The sequence below is a fragment of the Aythya fuligula genome, chromosome 8, assembly GCF_009819795.1.
Source record: "Aythya fuligula isolate bAytFul2 chromosome 8, bAytFul2.pri, whole genome shotgun sequence".
Classification (NCBI taxonomy): domain Eukaryota; kingdom Metazoa; phylum Chordata; class Aves; order Anseriformes; family Anatidae; genus Aythya; species Aythya fuligula.
The window spans coordinates 14,674,177-14,694,840 of NC_045566.1; the positions used below are offsets into that span (position 1 = coordinate 14,674,177).

General features: G+C 42.0%; 2 protein-coding genes across 2 annotated transcripts; one reads left to right on the forward strand and one right to left on the reverse strand.

Annotated features, from left to right (window-relative positions):
- Positions 1 to 302: 302 nt before the first annotated feature.
- LOC116491890 (uricase-like) lies at positions 303 to 7,113 on the reverse strand. Its single transcript, XM_032192251.1, has 7 exons — positions 6,838 to 7,113; positions 5,990 to 6,106; positions 5,792 to 5,870; positions 2,356 to 2,542; positions 1,765 to 1,888; positions 1,265 to 1,348; positions 303 to 440 (listed from the first exon to the last, which is right to left on the reverse strand). The coding sequence occupies exons 1-7, from the start codon at positions 7,111 to 7,113 to the stop codon at positions 303 to 305; spliced, it is 1,005 nt and encodes a 334-aa protein (XP_032048142.1).
- A 1,710-nt stretch (positions 7,114 to 8,823) lies between these two features.
- Positions 8,824 to 18,392, forward strand: DNASE2B (deoxyribonuclease 2 beta). Its single transcript, XM_032192451.1, has 6 exons — positions 8,824 to 8,936; positions 12,301 to 12,478; positions 13,689 to 13,770; positions 14,814 to 14,975; positions 16,484 to 16,681; positions 17,236 to 18,392. Exons 1-6 carry the CDS (start codon positions 8,824 to 8,826, stop codon positions 17,583 to 17,585), a joined length of 1,083 nt encoding a protein of 360 aa, XP_032048342.1. The 3' UTR covers positions 17,586 to 18,392.
- Positions 18,393 to 20,664: the final 2,272 nt, after the last annotated feature.

Below are 20,664 nucleotides of genomic sequence, written 5' to 3' on the forward strand. Positions count from 1 at the left end.
ATGTTAAAGATTATCAAATTAATTGTTTCATTAAGAAGTCTGGAAATAGCTGGTTTAAAAATTGACTATAATGTTTCCAGCAGGGATTTTTAAAAGAATTTAGGGGGTTTCAATATGTAAATCACACTGAGATTCAGGGAGAGACTTTGATATCTGAATTTCTGAGGCTTCTTTAGAAATCCCAACATATGAGTTCATAAAGGGAAAAGTAGTCAGCAATGGGAGAGGCCGGTAATGAATACACGTGGATAGGAAAGCCATACTGCAAGTTTATCAGGAATGTGTGAGTGGAGCCGAGAGGTTTAGTTTCCCTGGGATGCTACCAGTCCAAACTGACTTTGCTTCTCATCTCTTAACATGTGGCCTTGAACTTCTAAGAACTTCTTCCGGCCAAGCGTGCAAGCACAAGAGCCATAGGGAGTTTCCACTGGAACCAGAACCTGAGGAGAATGAGTAGAAACACAGGTATCATTCCTGGAACAAGGATGTGCCATTGCCATCATAGCAGAAACTGCAGCTATTGACCCCCTTTCAAAATCATGCCTGGGTCTTTTCCTTCCCTTACAGACATCAATGGTAAATTTTGTTGTTATCTCAAGTGAAAGTGGCTCTGTAATGTCCACCCAAAAGAGGACAAAGGTAGGACAGGATGGCAGGAGAATCACAGGAATTTGGGAGGGACACTAGAGTCTAAACAGACTATAAACTGTTGGTCGGTCAAAATGGCAACTGCAAAATGGAATAACCCAGTTTCTGTCATGCAAGGATAACAGACTTTTGGCTTGACCCAGCTGACAGCTAGAGCAGCTGTGGAGGGAGGGGCAAATACATCACAGCCGTTCCATCTCTCACCCTCTGCCTGGTCCCAGGCTTATACCTTGTCCACTGTTGGACCTGGTTGCTTTGACTCCAAATGGCTGCAGAACAATCTTTTCACTGCTCTCTTACAGTGTTGGTCTTCTGTCACCTAGAGGTAAAGCCTATGGCCTTAGCTAACCTAGTATTTCTGCTACAAACCCCAGTGATCTCCAAAGCTCTCCCCTGTGCTCATTTATTTCTTATCAGGAACATAAGAAGGCAATCATCCTTCTGCTATAATTAGTGTAGATTTCCTTTGGAGGTAGGGTGGAGCCTTCACTGGGGCTGGAGGAGAAAGTTTGTTCACTTTGGCTGTTCTTTTGCATTAAAGTATAGCTATTGCTATACTTTAAGGCTGGGAGTTTATAGAGAATCCAGGTAAGTTGTGTTTGGAGCATTTACTTACTTCTTTGTCATTGGTCAAGCCTAGATTCTTCATGTCTACCACATTGTAAAACGTGTTGTTCAAGATGACTTCTATGACCTGTACCTGAAACCAGGAAAACAGGGCAATGAACTAACACACTTTCTCAGCCAACAGCCTACCAACATTTTCCCTCAGTGCGAGGAAAAACAGAGCAACACCTCCCTTCACAAAAATATGTACAGTTGATAAAATGCAATACATTGAACATGTAGCCAATCTGAGAGCACTCCTTTCACTTTTGCTCATGTCCTGCCGAGCACTGAGTGATATTCTCCTCCATTATGTTCATGGCTGATAAGAAGCAGTGCTCAGGACTGAACTTGTGAGTGCACTTATGGTTTTTCAGACCATCAAGCCGTACACCACCAGTTTCCAGTCTTAGAACTGCCAGTGGAGATGGGTTCATTTGGGTCTTCTTAGAGGACCAATTGATGTTCACTATTGTTAAAGTAAAACATCAGCAGGAGGAAAGAAGTTACCTGTGACACTTTGGAAAGGACGCACATCTGGATAGAGTTGACAGTCTTCTGGTAAGAGGGTGAATACTCCCCACGGTCAGGTGGCCCTGAAAAGGCCTCAAGGATACATTCCCGGACTTTGTTCCTAGAGGTAACACAGGTTCTTACAAAATCTTTGTCTAGATCCATCATGTTTTACTGTGCTTATTTTATTTCTACTTTTCCCTGTCTTTTCTGACAAATAGATGGCATGTGAGATTTCATGGAAGAACAATGTCCTGTCTCCTCCAAACTCCCTCTCCCCAAGTCTATATTTCATCAGCAAATGTTCTGTTAAAATTATCTAACAAATGAGTTGCAAATTTGTTCTCCTGAAGTGTTCTGTATTGAACTACAAACTGTCCATTTAAATGCTGTTGGCTGATGCACCATCAGGGAGAGAAGTTGATTTACCCCCAAGGCTTGCCTTTCGCCCCCAGCACTGAGTGCTTAGAGCCTCTACTGAGATCTGTGCTCAGCAACTGCAGGTCTGGCCCTTACACTTGCTGTGCTGTACAGAGGAACTTTGAGATCATAGATTGGGTGGTAAATATTATTTGATTTGACATATACCATATGCAATCGAAGTCAAAGTCTCTGCATTCGCCATATGACCATTTGCAGAAGAGCTCTCCACATAAAATCCTGTCATGCCTTTCAGGTAGCGTGGTGTGTTCATTCTTATAGAAGCCTTCAAATCCAGACTGTGTTGTCTTCATAAGTTTCAGATCTTTAATTCCAGCAAAAACAACCAGAGGACCTGTGAACCAAAAATACATGATAGTGTGAGCCCTTTTCAGGTGGACAGAAAGGATTTCTGGATGTGCACTTGCAGCAGCAGCTTTAGGACCATCAAGCAGCAACTCCAACACTCATGCTTCTTCTGTAAGTCTAGCTACTTTTAAAAATTATTTTCTGCACACTGATGTTATCAGAAAGTTAGGAAATAAGATAGAAACCATTGAAAGCAGAGCTCAATCTAGAAAGAAGAGAATCTATCAAGTGATCTGCAATGTCAGTCACAGAGAGTTTAGGACACCCCTTACCTCACTTCCTTGGAGCTCGGACATGCATTGGGTTGGCTCTCACTGGTGTCACTTCAGAGACCACTAATTGCTTGAAAGTGAAACGAAATAGGCTACTGGTGCTGTGGTACATAGAAGAGGTAAGGTGGAACTTTTCTAATAATGTGTAGAGTGTAGAAACGCTGTAACAAGACTGGGAGCCTCAGCCAGAAATTCACTTTACATATCTGTCCTGTTGTTAGTTTTGCATCCATTAGAACAAGAGGGCAAGGAGCCAATGCAAATGCGCAAAGTTCAGCTAATTAGCAGGAACTGGCACTGATACAAATGCCACCCACAGGTTCAAACTGACAGTGTTTTTGCTCTTAGACACTATTTATAAAATGTGCCGTTGCAGATCATTGCTGTATGGGTGGATTATCATTTTCTAAAGACCAGACAGTTGTGTCCTGAACATTTTCTTCCATCCTTTTGGATGGAAGCTATAAAACTTCAATTGGTCAATCACTTAGATTACACCAAACTGATAACTGAAAATTTCACTGACCAGACCCGCCAAAAAAGCAGATTCAGAAAGGAGAAACTTTACTCCACACAGGCTTATCCAGAGTCTGCATAGATGCTCAGTGGCTGAAGCCCATGCTGCTGCTTTGTTCTGCTAGTGGTACTCATGCTAGCTAGTCCAAAATTACTCCTTGAATAAGCCTGGCTGTAGTAATCCTGCCTTTGACACACCTTGTCTTTAAACTGTATCTTTGCAGGAAGTCATATTAGAAATAATTCCACTGTGATGGATATTCCCAAATGACGAGATTGTTTAGAGTATTTTTTTTTCATACATTCTCACTGGATATGATTAGAACTATATTTCATCTATTTATTTTCTTGTTTAAATTCATTATTGTTTTTGTTTGTTTGTTTTTGAATGAGTCCAAAGAAATGTACTATTATTTTGGCTACTTTCCCACGTTATTTACTAAAGCTTAAGATTTATCTTATCTGTCCAATGTTCTTGGACAGGTTATTCTGGATTTTGTTCAGATCTTGATGAATTCATAGCTTAGATATAAAATAGTAATACATGGGTATTAAAGTAGTGCAGATACTATCAGTGAACCTTGAAATATATTTATCTCCTATTCAAATGCATAGTCTTGTTTGAAAGAGCTGCTTGCAATGCATGATTGCTGGCTGGCTATCTAGCTGTCTGTCTGGATCTTACACTGAAGAAATATAATGCCTAGGAAAAGCTTTCAAATTAGTGAACAGCCCACCTTGTGCGTTCAGTATGTTTTGTGCTTATGCTGTCTTTTCAATAGTCTAAGGGCAACTCCATTAAATTACTTATGATGTTTTCAGTTTCTGAAAAACTCTGAGCCTCTTATCAGTTGATATACTGGGGGGGGGGGGGAGGGGGAGGCTGTAATTCTATTAAGTCTCACCAGGTTTCTTTTAATGATGAGTAAGGTTTTGAAACATAGGATTAACTCAGAAATACATTTCTGTGTCTGTCTGCTAGGTGCATAGGAGGATGCTAAAGATAGACAAGGTTCTCCTATAAGAAAAATAAAAGGGATTTGAAAATCCTCTCTTTGATTATTGTTCACCCAAGCACGGAATCATAAAGAAATAGATGAAAGGCTATATGAACTGAAGGCTAAGAAGGAAAGGCAGTGTCTTCAGAAAGCCTCAGTGAAGGCTTCTTGTTTACATAGAACCTGGAATTGCAAAATTTCATACTGAATTATCAGGATGATTAAAAATTTAGGTTCAATCTGTACATTAGGAGTAGATGTTCTTCAAGAAAGTGTAAACTCCTATTCTTTGTCTTTTTTTTTTTTTTTTTTTTTGAGAGGGGGGGCTCTTTCTTAACATTTTCCAGAAGCCAAAAGGAATTATATTGAGGCTGCCAAAAATACAGAAGTAGTCAATGTTACTATGAACATTAAAACTGATTGTTCCAAAAGACATTGGGCTCTTTCTTCTCTTTCAGCAGGAACGTGGGGACAATGCTGACCTGAACTTTTCAGAACCTGTGTCCAAGCTGCAAACAAAACTGGTCCTGCCACTGGTCCTAATGCTGACATGTTAGGAAAATAAGGAGAGAGGGTAGGATAGGGAATACCTCTAAGTTACTGCCCTAAGACAGATCTGACAGTAATTAGGACAGTAATAGAATCTGAACTAATGCCTAAAAACTCCGAACGCATTGTGTGAAACAATGTGGTGGACTCAGCTCTGTTCCCAGAGGTCTGATGGATGTTATATGAAACACCAAGGCCAAGAGATTGAACTGATGCTTTTGTTGTGAAGCATAGCGAGAAGAGAGATTTTTTTACATTCATTCTGGAATGGCAAGGCATCCAACAGCCCAAAACTCTTAGTGAAATTAAATGGTGCTTTTTCTGTCATGGTGTGCAAAAACAGTAAGTATGCTCTGAAGTGTCATGTGAAAAACAGTTTGCACATAGACCTGAATGCCTATGATGTTCAGGCCAGCCTGACTTGCAGCAATGAAACTGCATCTTTAGAAATAAAAGCAAAGCATGTTGACAGGGTTTTGAAAATGACTGCTAACTAGGCAATTGTCCTATGGTAAGGTGGCTTTGTGATGTATTTCTCTATAGGTTAATGATAATAATGAAACTTGAGAATACAGTATAATGTTAAAAAGTAAGCAGGGCATTCTCAGAAGGCTATTAACTCCATGACAATATGTAACAGTTGTGGTGAATGTGCCATTGTAACCAGTAAGTGTTTAGGGCACACATACAGATGTAAACTATATTGGATTTTCAGCCTTGTCTCAGAGATCAAGGACTGCAAGATTAGACCATAAAAGTACTCTTCGGTTTAGGCCTTTAGAGAGGTTTGGCTGTGCTGTAAGCCCTGTAATAGCTTTTGCTCTCTCTAAAGCCATCTTTATCTGTCATCAGCAGAAATATTTACAGAGAAATAGGGGAAGCTACAGAGTCTTTTCTCACCATTCCGGCACTGCTCAGCTTCACAAAAGCGAATCCCATCAGGAACACATATAAACGAGTGGATGTGGGGAACGCCGTTCTACAATTCAGAGCAGACATGTAAGTGCAGCAAACAACACCTTAACTGGGAAACAGGAGCTAAGAGAGTAAGGACTAGCTCCAGACTGAACCAAGTGAATGCATTAGTATTTCAGATACCTCGTGTAGACGTTGCCATGGAACTTCCTGAACGTAGGTTTTGACGTAGGCCACTTGGCAAAATGTTGTCATGAAGTGTTTGCAGATATCTATAGCAAATTGTTCTAAAGTTGGGATCTAAGGCAGCAAAGAATATTATTAGAATGAAGCAATTACCTCATCTACAAAAGTAGATTGTTCTAATTATAAATATTTGGGAAGGATCAATGTTGTTAAAAATACAGATTTCTTTAGATTCTGGCTGTGCACACAGTGAGGCTAGTCATTTGATCAGCTTGCAGCATATGCTGCAAATAGCAGCTACAGATTCATATCCAAAATCTCCCGTTCTGCAGTATAGGGAGCTAGAGCCTCTGGGCTGAGGAACAGCTACAGAAGCCTTAGGCTTCGAGGATGTAATATTGAAATAATCATAGTGATGCTCTGGCTCAGCTTTGCAGGCTAAAGATAGGATTTCATTACTGAGAGAGAGAACTTGATCTGCAGATTGTCCTTACAATAGAGGAACTGAGCAAGGGAATTCGGTTCTCAAACCCAGGAGACCAAGCCATTTTCATTACTGTGGTTAATCAGATGTGAAAGGTTTCTATGTTCTAAAGTTAAAATAACTAAAATAATAACTAAAATTGTTAGACCAGGAGGAAGGGCGTCAGTAACCCCTGTATGCAGGATGAGCACTAGAGGAGGAAAATTCTCTCCCAAATCTTTGATGGTGATTTTAGTGCCAACCTGATGTGGAGATGGGGGAGAGATTCTTCTGATTCATTTTGAAAATAAAAAGTCAGCATAATAAATGCTTCCAAATGAAGTGATAAAAAAAGCAAGGCTAGTTAAAAAATAAAAGATACCCCATTTTTTTTGGCCAACACCAGGACGATATTCTTTATGGTGTCTGTAGGTATCACAAAGGAGTTGTTTCCATCCAGGTACTCATGAGCAGAAGTCAGACGGAGGTGGGTGCACACTTCTACTTCTTTAACGAAGTGCTTCTTCCCTTCTCTATGGAGGCGAAGGAACTTAATTGTGTTTTTGCCATATTCACAGTTGAGGACTTCTATATCCTTAATCTGCGGAGAAAACATGTTACAGTCATGAAAGAACTCAGCAGAAGCATCAGTTACCATTAGTTAGTGAAACATAAACAACACTTATTGTTTTATTTCTGTGGTTACCTGTGGTAATGTAAATATTTGTTACAAATCACCAAGTCCTGATACGAAGAAAAAATGTTTTAAGAAGATGTCATTACAAGTCATAGCTGTGATGGAATTTAAAACTTTTATTGGGGGGCAGACCATTTAACGCAAGTAGCAGTGAACAATTCTCTCTCTTTCATCGCCTTTGGATTAGTCCTGGCTGTGGCCCTTCACTGAGTCTTCCCCATCATCTCTTCCTGAGGCAGGGGTATCCCCATCTGTTGGGTCTGTGTGCCCCACCACCGTCCCATCGGCAGTGCTCACCTTCCTTGGCACAGCTCCTGTTTTCCCCAGCCACACTAACAGCTGCCCACTGCCCCCCCCCCAGCATGCGATGCACCAGGCAGGGGCGTCAAAGTGGTGGTTTGGTGAGGAAAGGTTGCTTTGTAAGCAGGCACAAGTCCCGAACAGAAGATGAAAACAGGTGTGATGTTCCTGGTGGGTTTTTGTTTTCTATTACCCTATCTGTGCACATTGAGGTTCCCCAGAGAAAGAAGGAAAGAAAGGCCAAACTGGGCTGGTTGAAAGTATTTTGTTGCATGTAGTTTACAGCCCTGATTGCTCCTGAAATGGAACAGAAGCAAGTCTGAGCAGCAAAATTCAGCTCTTGATTCACAACTCCAAAATCTTCGCTTTCTGGGATCATTGTTTTGGTTTGCATTAAGCCCTAATTACTTTTATCCTGCTTTGGTCAAACACAGCCCAACTTGCACAGCTATTATGGTGCTGGAGGCACTGCAACAGACAAAAATACTGGGGAGCTTGTGGGGATTTCTTTTATGCTAAAATACCTAGCACTTATTGCACTAGACTTTCCCTGAGGCTGAAATATCTTGTACCTGATATTAATTTATTTCAGTGTAAGTATAATGGGGAGGGAAAAAAATAATATTTTCAACACTAAAATATAAATTGAAACTTTTTATTCATGACTTGCTGAAAACATTATCAGATGTAAAATAGCTCAATTCAGACTTGTTTGTTCCTAAGAGAAATGCTAATGTGTTTAAAAGAAAATTAATATATATATATTATCTAATTGTAAGTAAATCACTGTGGATCAGAGTCTTTTTCTTGCTGTTGGTTTCTGCAGGCTCAATTCCCACAGGCAAAATAAGGCTCCCCATTAGCAAAATCAGGAAAGAGGTGCTCAGCACTGCACTGGGAACCCACTTTGCAGGAATGGTGCAAAGTCTGAGCTCACTGCATGGGCTGGATGGAAAAAATAGAGAGGTGAAAGCTGTTTTGGTTTGCTTGTCTGAAAACTGAGGTTTTTCATGTCGTTGTAAAAAAAATAAAAATAAAAAAAATGCTTTCCTTTTTAATGCTTTCATAAAGCATTAAAAAAGAAAAAAAAAAGTCTGTAGTATCTGCAGCTTGCTTTGAAAGCAGACTACCTAACGTGTTTTAAATATTCAAAATAATTCCTCTGAAGATGCAGCTGTAATTTTTCTCAAAAGTAAAATCTGACAAATGTCATTTTGCCATTTTGTTGCCCAGATTGATCTGGGGAAGCTGCCAGCCGCTCCCTGTGGGTGTTCACCACACAGCAGCCAGGGCCGGTGGCTGAGGAAACAACGGCCAACTTCTGCTTTTAGTCTCTGCCCCACGCTCACACTGTGCAGCTGAGGCACCAAGATGACCGTGGGGTCTGCATGGTGTAGCCCTGCTGTGCTGCTGCTGCTCTCTTCCCCGTCACTATGGGCAGCGCAAATTTCTTGCAGAAATGAAGATGGGGAGGCAGTCGATTGGTAAGTAAATGCCGCTCATGGGAGGAATGTTGGATGAGTAAATAACACCTAAGATTACTCTGCATGAAGTAGGTGGGTCGCTGGGAAGTAACACATAGCAATCACTGGTTTAATCCTGTTTGCCTGTGAGTAGTAGCTGAATTTTGCATTTGGAAAACCTAGGGTAAATTATTGAAAGGTGATTTCATTCCACAGAACCAACCACGCTGCTGCATTATGAGTAACTGCAAAATAATGACAGGTTTACGCAGCGTTTGTGTCTGATGATCAAAGCCAGCCTAACCTGTGTTCGAATGCCAAGGCTGCGACTGCCTGCAGCAGCCCCCACGGCGCCGGGTCGCAGCAAGGGCTCCTGCACAGGGCCTCGCTGCCTGCAGGAACCAGTCTGGGGGGAAATGTCTGCATCCTGCCATGAACCTTGCTGCCCATCCCCAACCAGCAGCGTGGCAGGATTTGTCCCCTCGCTGTGGCTGTGGAGGGGGAGCCGAGGCCGGGCTGCCTCTGGCAGCGATGCAGGAGAGGTGCGAGGAGCGTGGGTGGATGTGGTGGTGTGGGAAAGCGCCGTCTGGTAGCATCGCGCTGCCAGCACCCAGCCCGGGTTTGGGTGCTAAATGATTAATTGGATTAATGCACTTTGAAGATGAAAGATGCAAAGTGTAATTACATAATAGGCAACCTAGGTTTAAAAAGTGAAACGAGGCCTCTTAAAAAAAAATAATATATATATATAAAAAAAAAAAAAGAGTACTGAAGCATCTCAAAGATAAATATCAACCAATTTAAAGAGTCTCACTGAACAGCGATTAGTTTGTATACAAGCAATAAAGGAGCAGGTGCTGTTCCTGTAACAACAGAAGGGTGTCCCTCATCCCTCCCCTCATGCACAGAGCTGGCTGCAGGCAGGCCAGGGCCATCACGGCCACCAGGCCCACGCCGCACTGTGTCGGCTCAGCATCAAGCGTCCAAGGGTCCAGCCCGGCCCTGTCAGCCCTCACCCTTGCCAAGGCACATCCAGATCATGTCATTTTTCAGAAATCAATCCCTTAGGTGGTGCTGCCAGGCAAAAACTCGGTGATAAGAGAAGTTTAATTTATCTGCAAAGTGTAATTATTCCTTGCAGAATGAGTCTGCATGTGCTAAAGCTATAAAACAAACAAAAAGCAATGAACTGCCAATAACAAAATACAGGCAGTTCCTGAGGGATTCCAGGTCTCCTGAAGGGCCTGGTGCAGGCACTGGTTCCTTCTGACAGGCATAGCAGGGAAGATGGGGGGGATTTTCTTTCAAATGTGCCATGATCCAAAGGAAGAGAAACTTATCTGTCAGCATGGGTCATGCTAGCTTATTGACAAGAAATAGTGAACTTTTGCCTCATTCTGGATTCAGTTGCTATGAAGCTGATTGAAGAAGCAGAACTGAAACTGCTGAGAAAAGCTTCCTCTTAACCAAAAGATGTTGATGCCCTTTTATTGGAGGGAAAAATAAAAAAAATAAAAAAATGTGATTACTTCTAGTGCCTTAGTGTTCAGACACAAGCTAACACTGTGACCGTGCTAATTGGATTCCTGAAATTAATGCCTTTGCTTTTCCTCAGTTCTCAGCAAAGTAACTTTCAGTCCACTCCCACAAATACTTTAGCCACTTAAGCCCTTGGGAAACTTCCCCTGTGCAAAATAGCAGTGAAGACTTTTATACAGTTTAAATTGCTAATGCACTCAACTGGCTTTCTGTGCAGGTCCAAAACATTTATCTCCTGGGAATCAGCAGGCAATTCACTGATAACTCAGCTACAAGCATTCCCTCCAGCACATCTGCTAACGCGTGTTTGTCAGCTGCAAGGCTGTAAACACTGGCAGAGCATAAACCTCCCAGCACATTTCAAAGCAGTTTGGAAATGCTTCAGATATTAATTCTTGGCTCAGCTCCTACTCTTATAACTACTACTACTACTACTACTACTTGTCTTTCCAAATCTTCGTTGCAAATAAAGGGATTGTTGCAGCTCCTGGTGCAGGGAATGCTCTCACCAGACCTCCCATACAAATCACTTCCTTGTCTTCTCTAGAATCTGTCATCAGCTACAATTTATCCTGAGAGATTTAAGGAGCATCACTCAGCTAGTGGTGATACAGGTGGATTACCGGGATCACCTCTGTGCTTCCCTTCTTCCTGTACATGTGCCCTTCCCATGGACTAAATGTTCCTCTTTCAAAATGCTTTCCTGGCACTTTAACCTGCTTTCCGAAATGCATTTTTTTTAACCAACCAACCAACTGTAAATTAACTGGGCGAGTCCTACTCCTCCTGACATACATATGGTGTTAAGCAGTCAAGCTGCATTTTTGTTAAGAACCATAGTATCGAAAATAAGGCCACTCAGTTCTTACTATTGACATAAATAACAAATTACTTAAGTACAGCACTCAAGGAAAGTGGCTCGATTAATTACATTGCAGTTAATCCCATGGACTTGTGCACTAGGAAAATCTGTTTACTTCATCAGGGACATTAGTAGGAACTGAACAATTTACCAACAGTATTTAGTACTCTGCAATTTTGAAAAGATTTGTATCTCTGGCTAATTGTAAATATTCAGTTTGCAGCAGTTCCACATGAGTTGGCTATGAAAAGTAGGATTGTAACAACATTATTACATAGTTTCATACTCATTTGTATATATGTATATATGAAAATACTTAGTTGTGTAATTTTATCATTTAGTACTCCATTTAACATAATTAATTTAAATATAAAATTATATTTGTATAGAATAAGAAATTACTGGTAGGAGGTGCCCATGTTGACCAAGGGAATGCCAAACTGACCTTGGGAGCTGAGGTTCAGGCATGTCTCCTGCTGTCTACCAGAACCAGGAGTAACAGGGATTTGGTGGCTATGCAGGGCTCCAGAGGACTTCCCTGAAATCTCTGTCCCTGCACAGGTTTCCCTGGTGTACCTCCCCAATGCTGAGCAGGCAGTTTGTTCACTGAAGTGCCAGGCAGAGCAGATTCAGCCTCGTCTCCTCAGCAGCCTTCTTGCTGAGGGTGAAAACCCCATGACACAAAGCTCTGCTCAAAAAGGTTCACATCCACATTTTTGCCACAGCAAGGGCATTGGTGCAGCAGGGACAAACCAGAGGTAGCTCAAAACCAGCTCTTTTGGGGTACAAATAGCAGCATGGGCACAGCAAGAGGAGCTTGGTGCCAGCTCAGCCTGTGGAAAAGCAGAGTGAAGGTGAGCCTAGCACGGGCATCCCTGTGGTCACCCCAGTCTTCAAACCCTCAGGGTGGGCAGGAGAGACTGACCTACGTATTCAGATAGGACGGTTTGCAAGAAAAACAAAACTTGTTCCTCTCTGTTGCAGGTTTGCTCTGTACAAGCTGCCAAAATACACCAGAGGAGAGGATGCAGGGCTGGGGCTGCAGTACCTGTACATGGATGCCCTAATGCAGGACTGGCAGCTCGGCAAATACCTCGTCAACATGACGCAGGGCGCGCTGGGACAGACACTGGGGCAGCTCTATGAAGCATATGAGTCTAAGGCAAGTGATGTTTAATTACCATTTTGCTAGTATGTTTACTTGATATTACATGCAAATGAAATGAAACCAGCCAAAAATAAGCACGTAGAGCTATGGCCAGACCTGACTGACTTGATCTGCTAAAATGCATCAAGGTGACTGTGCTGGCAGCTCAGCAGATTATTTGCAGTTTTGGCTACACTTAGAAGTTACCCTAGAAATTTCTAGTCAAGCCTTTCACACACTTGAAGTATGGCCCATCAAGTAAATGAACATTGGTACGTAGACCCTGTGGCTTCTTTTCTGCAATTCCTCTTGAGCAATGGCTGAAGTGGTGAACTGGCTGTCAACAGCCCAGGGCTGGTGGTGACTACCACTGACCTCCATCCTAAGTCCTCCCAGGTGCATGTGTTTCAAGCTCCATCTCTGATCACATTTGGGTTTTGCTGTTCCCCCATTACTGCTTCAGCAGTATTATTTTTTCCAGTCAGAAACCTCATTTATATTTGTATGAAATGATTATAAAATACCACAGGATCTGCCTATGGTTATTTTTTACCATCCACATAGTCTATGTGCTCACATTCTTGGGAGTCTGGGTGTGTCTTTGCATTTCTACTGCGGCTTAGTGGTAGGGTGTCATTAAATTTATATGTAAAAAAGACTCCCAGAAGTCAGTCAAATACTGGCAAACCCCACAACTTTCCTATCCCATGTCATACCATAGTTGCAATACAAACAACCTTTACAAACTCAGTGTTGAGCCACGCTGATGCCATTTTCCTACCCTGCTATCATTGCAAACTGTACACCAGCTGGGGAAAGTTCTCTGTTCAGGAGGAAATAAGGTGTGGCTGTACGCAAATATTTTGAAAAAAAAAAAAAAAAAAGTATTAATCGCTTGTCCTTTGTAAGAACACTTGTCATGGTTATTTTTCCTGAGCAAACATTTTCACAGGATCTGGTAGCTAAATCAGAGACATGCTCAAAGGACGGGCTGTTGCAATGACTGAGAGAACTTCATTTATATTAACTGGAACCCTAATGCTGAGTCTTCAGGTTTATTTTGGTGTAAAGTCTGTGTGGATAATGCCAGCTGACATGGGAGAAGAATGAAGTTCATCATATACACAGAGAACTTCTAAAGTCTTCTGTTCTCAACAAAATTTGTTTGCTTAAATGCTTTCCTCTTACCAAATGTCACGTTTCAGAAATGTGTCTTTCCCTGCAGAGCAACAACACTGCATATGCAATCTATAACGATGAGGTCCCTCATTCAGACTCCACCAGCTGGAAAAGAGGACACACCAAAGGTACAGGGAGAGTCCCCAGCTGCTGTTTCCTCCTTTTTAAAGCTGTGCATAACATCTATTTGTCTTTTTGTCAATCTGCATATCTAAAAATCCTGCCTAAAGCAAAACTGGAGAATGATTTGCATGATGCATGGTTTGATGTATAGTGATATCCGTGGTAGCTTCTGTTCTGGTACTGCTGTGCCTGTGCTCTGTTGAAGAACTCTTAATGATTATGGACCCTTAGTATTCAAGAGTGGAAACTCCTGTCTCTCCTTTCAGCAAGTACAGACCACGTCGTCCTGAGCTGCCTGGCAACAGCAGCACAGGGTGCAAAGGGAGAGGCACCCTACATGACAGAATTGACCTTGAAAGCCTCCCAGATCTCTCTCTGAGGGCAGAATCATGGAAGCACTAAATGTGCAGTGACAGTGCAGCATGATTTTAAATAAACAAAACCTCTGTAGAGGTCTAATTGGTCCCTTGAGGAAGCAGGGTTTGCCCAGCCCAGCTCTGGGATGGAGAGGCTTTCCAGGGCTGTGTTTTCAAGCTGCAGAGCCATGGGTGACTACTTCCTGAGCCATCTGCAGCAGGGGAGGTGTACCCCATCTGCCCCAAGCACATTTTGGTCTGGGGAAGAAGGCATAGTGCTGACAGAGTCCATTTTCCCTTATACAGCAATGAAATTAAAGGAAGGGAAAGGAGTAGTGGGTGAAGAGTTGCAGCCATTAAATCATCAGATTTTTCAAAGACAGCATTTGAGCAGATAAAGAAAAAATGTTTTGCAAAGGTATTTTTTCAAAGGAACAGTGATGACAATTGAAGTTAGGCTATGCAGGAGAGAATTAATGCAATTCTAGCACAATATCGGTGTCTTCTACAACCCATTAATATACTCCAGTGCCAGACTGCTGTAGCCATTACCACGCTGAAGCATGGTGTCTGCAGCAGCAAATCCAAAGAAGCACACTGCTGTGATGTCTCAGGGCTTCCCCCCCCCCCCCCCCACCCCCCCCCCCCCCCCCCCCCCCCTTAATTCATTTGCCATAACTTTCTTTTGACAGGATTTCTGCTCTTGGACAAATCACAAGGCTTCTGGGTGATTCACAGTGTGCCTCTGTTCCCTCCCTTCCCTGAGGATGGTTATGGGTACCCAGCGAGTGGGCAGTCCTACGGACAGACAGCCATCTGCATAACCTTCAAATATGACCAGTTCACAGAAATAGGTATGGAAAGCTTCTTCCCAAGAATGCCTTTGCTTCGGTGCACCTCTCTGACTTCTTTCCTTTGGGTTGTGCCTCCAAAACTGATTGCTCTTGTCCTTCATTGTCACACTTGGAAACCAAGTCGGGCCTGGAAGCCGCACCCTTGGCTTTCAGTTCTGTTTATCCAACAATTTCCTGTGGGAATGTGGGAAATTCACTCTTCCACTCTGCCTCCATCCCCCCATGAGGACTATTGGGATAATAATAGTCACAAGAGCATGCTGAGGGTAAAGTCAGCCCATGCATACCACGTGCTTTGGAAATATAAAGGAGGATGGTGAATCATTTTTAACAGTAATAGCTCATTCAGCTGCAATAGTCTGCCATTCTAAAAGTGCAAGGCAATCATTACTTGAGCTGGAGTGGTGGCCTTGACACATCAGAAATACAAAGTACGGAATAAATATTCCCAGATTTCCAAAGGTATTTTTTTGCCACATAAAATACAAATCCTAAAAATAAGAAAAATGAAATTCATATCCGTAAGACTCAGAATTACCTGACACTGGAGTCCTGAAGGCTGACTGTCAAGGGCATTATAAGAAGTCACACGTTACATAACACTTTTCACATTGCTTTTTACTCTTTGCTGAGCTCCAACTCCCAAATCATATTAAATAAATGCGTAAGACTGTGCAAATGTGCAGGCTGGTCACACCACAAAGCCATCAAAACCAAGTTCCTGCTTGCGGAAGCACATCTTTGCATGTGCTTAGGAAAGAAGACAAGAAAATGAGAAGCATACAGTAATGCTTTCCTGCTCTATCCTCCCAGCTTCTGGTAATCTGTGGTTTAAGGATTTCCTAAGCTGGAAAGACTGGAAAGTTCCTAATGGACTCATCTTCATGAACTCATCAGTTGTGGAGCCCATTTGTTCCCTTGCTCCTTACAACATCGGCGGCAAGGACTTTCACAGTTAAATTGCACCGTGTTCAGAGAAGTAGTTTGCAGATTGAATCCCGACTTTGAAAGTCAAGCTTTGTTCTGCATAAAACTCAGCTGGGTTGCTTGGCAGCTCTCCTGTTTGGCTTTGGCTTGGCAAGTGTCACTGACTGGAAACGACTCCTGTAAGCACAGGCTTGAATTCACACATGCTGTCTGAGTGCCATGTGACCGCTCAGAGGCTTGAAGGTGACCATGGAGGGCTGTGGCATGGACTAAGACCACAGACTGGCAGTTCTGCTAAGAACAGGGAGGTACACATGGATAAAAGGGAGCATACTCTCTCAGCCGGATTATGAGATGCTGGGTCAGTCATAACACAAAGCAAATAAACATGTTTGGTTTTGGTTGCTAAAACCAAAGCTACTTTGAGACTGAACTGCTCCAGAGATAACCTGTGAAGATTAAAAAGGATTCAGGTTTTCCTTCCCAGACAGAACTTTACCTTCTTGGTTGCTTTGCTTTAACCTGTTTTCATTTTGCATGTGTTCATTTCTTTGTGTTTTTTCTTTTTTTTTTTTTTTCAGACCAACAGATGCTGAGCTCTAATCCACAAATCTACAGCTGTTCCCTCCCTAGTGCCTTTCAGGCTGATCTCCCAAATCTGCAAAAGCTCTGTGCACGCTCTAGGCTGCCCTCAGCCCCATTGCACCGCCTCTCAAAGCTGCAGTCAGCTCGCGGGGAGGCCTTTCTCCACTTTGTAAAGTCCCACTCATTTGTGGATGGTAAGAAAAACTGCTGTCACCTACCACACATGATCAAGCAAGTAGTAAGCAGTCAGTGTATTCTTTGACAGTATTTACTTTGAAGGGAAAAAAGAAGAATTTCAGTTTCAGAAATAAATGTAATGGAGTACTGGGAATGGTCTTCCATCATAATATTCTGTCAGCTCCACTAAGTGAAAAGCTGTCTGATCGTTCAAATGTTTTAAAATGTACATTAATGGGATTGTCTGAAAATTTCTTTCCAGTTATTTGGCTGTAACAACAAAGGACAAAAATAGGGTTTGAATCATCAGCTTTTTTGTTATGAAGGATTAAAAATTCTTTTTCCTTTCCTTTATTTTTTTCCTCCTGCTGATTATTTGTAACAGGATTTCCAGGAAAAGAAGGGAAAACAGGAATGAACTTCTGAAACAAAAATCGAAATAAGAGAAGGTTGGGGGCAAAATCTCTTCTGGTTCACTTCATGCATTAGAATTAAACAAGCCCAGTTTAGATGATCCTTTCTGATCCCCACTTAAATGAAGGGCTGATTTCTCCCACCCTCTATCCCGCAGATATCTACGTGGCCTGGGTAGCTCAGGAGCTGAAGACTGATTTGCTGGCTGAATCCTGGCAACACTCTGGCCAAAAACTTCCCTCCAACTGCTCTCTGCAGTACCATGTCTACAACATAAATCTCATAGGGACACCACTGAACTCCACCTTCCATTCCATCGAGGATCATTCCAAATGGTCTGTTTCAAAGAAGAATGAAGATCAGTGGACCTGCATTGGAGACCTAAACCGTGCTGTTGAGCAAGCTTGGAGGAGTGGTGGGTTCATGTGCACACAGAATGAACACATCTATAATGCTTTTAGAAATTTGGTAATCCAGTATGAAAGTTGCAATGATGCTTCCACCTAGATATAAATGGACCATTCCTCCCAAACAGCATAGCCCCTTATTACATAAAAAGCATAGGAAATATCTCCCTTAAATCATATTTTCGCTCTGAAGAACAGTCCTGTGAGTTGCCAGATGTGCTAGATCTTCGCATTGTTAGCTATAAAAGCAGCTGGTTTATGGGTAAAACACATCTGTTTTTCTCTCTGCACAGTAATGCCACGGCAAAACATGCTGCTGTCAGTGATGGTGCACAGGGGACCGCAGTGAGTGATGCTGGACGTGGGATGTGAGGAGGAACAAAAACCTGCCTTGCTAGCTAGGTTGTCTGGGCAGTTAACAGGAGAAAAATACCTTAAAATGCTTCAAAATCACCTCCTGTTACATGTGCTGTTGAGATCAATCAGAGCATGTCTGCTGAGTTTGGGAGTAGGCTGGGCTGAATCTTTTAAAGAACAGGCATAATTGGATGCAGACAGGAAGACAAGTAGTCTGTGGACAAGAAGGCTTCATTTTTATGATTAATTTTTAGGGAAGAAATGAGCTTTAAATAATTTGTAACCACTATCTTGGGAGTATTTCTAGTGCTTTTATTCATGTGCAGTAATCATATAAACAAATAAACATGTCCGAATTATGAATGAGTGAAATAAATTAAGAGAGAAAATGGTCTGTTTATGGTCTCTCTCTTCCCTCTATAGCCATTTGTGGTTTATTACAATGTTTTATAGCTGCCAAAGGAAAAATGGAGAAAATTGGGAAAAAAATAAAATAAGAAAATATTTGAAGGAAGATATTATGTCACCTACATTTTCACACTAGGACTAATGCGGCTATTAATTTTCAATACCTGCAGTCTCAGGCTTAGCATTTGAAGTTTGCATGGATTTTTTATAAAGACAGAGCTACCTTACAAGCTCCTGATACATTTTTGGATTCAAATTACAAAAATTTATCTGCTTTTATTATGTTCCTAAGTATATTATAGTATATATATAATAAATATATATTTTTATATGTATTATATATATTGTATATTATATATATATAAATATTATAGGTGTATATCTCACTTGTACTGTTTTTTTCTTCCCAAATTGGTGCTATGAACTCCTGTCTGAAGGTTTGGATGTCCTGCTAATATTTCTGTGTTTAGCTGTGTTTATAGTCCATACCCCTGACTACCTACATCTTAAAAGGAAGTAGATATAAAGAAATACCCCACAACCACAAGAAGTTGTTGAAGATTTCCTTCTCTTTCCATCATGAAAAATCAACCAAGCAATGAAGTGTTCAAAGTACCAAATAAATTAACATCAGATCACATTTGTTCATACTGCTTGAAGAAATAAAATTATTTAATCTGGCATTGAAGAAATAAAATGACTGTATCTGGCCTGTTTAACAATGGGAATTGTGCAGGAGTGGATTTTTTTATTTAGTTGATCTGAATTGAAGGAAAACCCAATTCTCATAGCTCAGTGAAAATAATGTTTAGATATTTAGATAATTATTAATGATAGATAGTTTAGATATTCTGCATGAGATAAACTTTGTTCTTATCCTTGCACATGAACAAAAAATTGATAAATTTGATTATGTTTTTAATTATGTTTTCCTCTGAAGCTTGTCAAATTATTTACGTATATATTTTTCATTTTTTACTAGCTGTGGTCAAGTAACAACTATTTGTTGCAGTAAAAATTGCCAGTGAGGCAGAATGCTCAGCAGTGGGATGGACAGGACACTGGTTGGATTAGCCATGATAAAATTCATTTGTCTTTTCCCCATTTCCATGGCAGACGCTGGCCTAATCTGCCTGAACCCTTGTATCTTGCCCACAGCACTGCATGTGCGTGACCTCACTGCATAGGAATGGCCAGAACACTTCACTGGGGACAGCTCTGGTGAGGTGCTCCATCAGGCATCAGAGCACCGGACTGGCTCCTCCACCTGTATTTCCTATGGGAGATGCTCAGCCACAGCATTTGGGTCACGAAGCTCGACAGCAAGGAGTCTCCACCTCAGGCTGACACAGTGCTGTGTCACAGTCCCGCTCCCCAGGCTACAAGTCAACAGCCTATCACTGGGCTTTAAGTGCTAATTGTTATTCTTAATGATTTGATCAACTGATAGCTATCATAGAGCAAGATTATTCACAGCATTTCTCTTCCAATAGGCCCAAGACTGGTCACCTCCATGTTAGTTGCTGCTATAGAGGCATAAACGGCAGTGGGAAGATGGGGAGAAACATTACATGACAGTCACCTAAATAGACAGGCTGGGTACAGGCTCATTTCACTGGTGTAGCAATACAAAGGCTGCAGTTCTGGTTCTCTTTTTTTTTGACTGTAATCAGTTTTAATGCAGTTTTCCTCACATTGTGTAACGTCCATATTTACATATCCCAGTATTTCCACTACACACATTGTAAAACTCAACCTTATATGCCCTCATAGCATGCATTGTGATCAATTGCTGGTGTGAGATAAGTATTTTTGCATATTTTTACAAGGTTTTAATTTTTAAATATGCTGCTTTTTGTCAAAATGTCAAATGCTTGACATTCTATCCACCCCATGCTCCCTTCGCTGCCCATGGTGACCCCTCTGGCTGGGCTGCTCCTGTGGAGGGGGACATCCAGCGCAGCCCACCCAGCGATTTTGGGGGGACCTACTGAGCCAAGCTGAGGCTGCCAAAGGACAGAAGTCTTGGACCCAGCCTGACGAGGGCAGAAAGCTGTTCTCCCTCCTGGAAACCCCGCGTCTCTTCCCCTCAGCATGCAGGTATGGCTATTCTGACCCTTGGGCTCTGTTCTGGTTAGACTAAATGTGAACATTTATTACGCATGAAAATTGTTTGCTGAGGGAGTAGGAGAGGCCAAAAGCACACATTATTAATCCACTAAACGTTGCTGTAATGCAGATGAGTTTGCAACAAACTCAAAAGCAGGGATCATTGTTTGGTAGGAATTGCCTTGTAATTATTCAGGCAAGACTGGGCCCTGTCCCAGCACGCATCGCAAGCGCCCAAGCAACAGGGAAGGCGAACGCAGCCTCTCGCAATGCCCGCCCGCCCCAGCATCTCCCACTCTCGCCAC

What these genes read in the sequence shown, in the direction of transcription:
- DNASE2B (XM_032192451.1), top strand. Translation starts at nt 8,824, where the DNA reads ATGACCGTGGGGTCTGCATGGTGTAGCCCTGCTGTGCTGCTGCTGCTC. An exon ending in GATGGGGAGGCAGTCGATTG is followed by an intron (nt 8,937 to 12,300) that starts GTAAGTAAATGC and finishes TCTCTGTTGCAG; the next exon opens with GTTTGCTCTGTACAAGCTGC. An exon ending in TGACCAGTTCACAGAAATAG is followed by an intron (nt 14,976 to 16,483) that starts GTATGGAAAGCT and finishes TTTTTTTTTCAG; the next exon opens with ACCAACAGATGCTGAGCTCT.
- LOC116491890 (XM_032192251.1), bottom strand. Translation starts at nt 7,113, where the DNA reads ATGGTAACTGATGCTTCTGCTGAGTTCTTTCATGACTGTAACATGTTT. An exon ending in CATGGCAACGTCTACACGAG is followed by an intron (nt 5,871 to 5,989) that starts GTATCTGAAATA and finishes TCTGAATTGTAG; the next exon opens with AACGGCGTTCCCCACATCCA. An exon ending in GCTTGACCAATGACAAAGAA is followed by an intron (nt 441 to 1,264) that starts GTAAGTAAATGC and finishes CATTCTCCTCAG; the next exon opens with GTTCTGGTTCCAGTGGAAAC.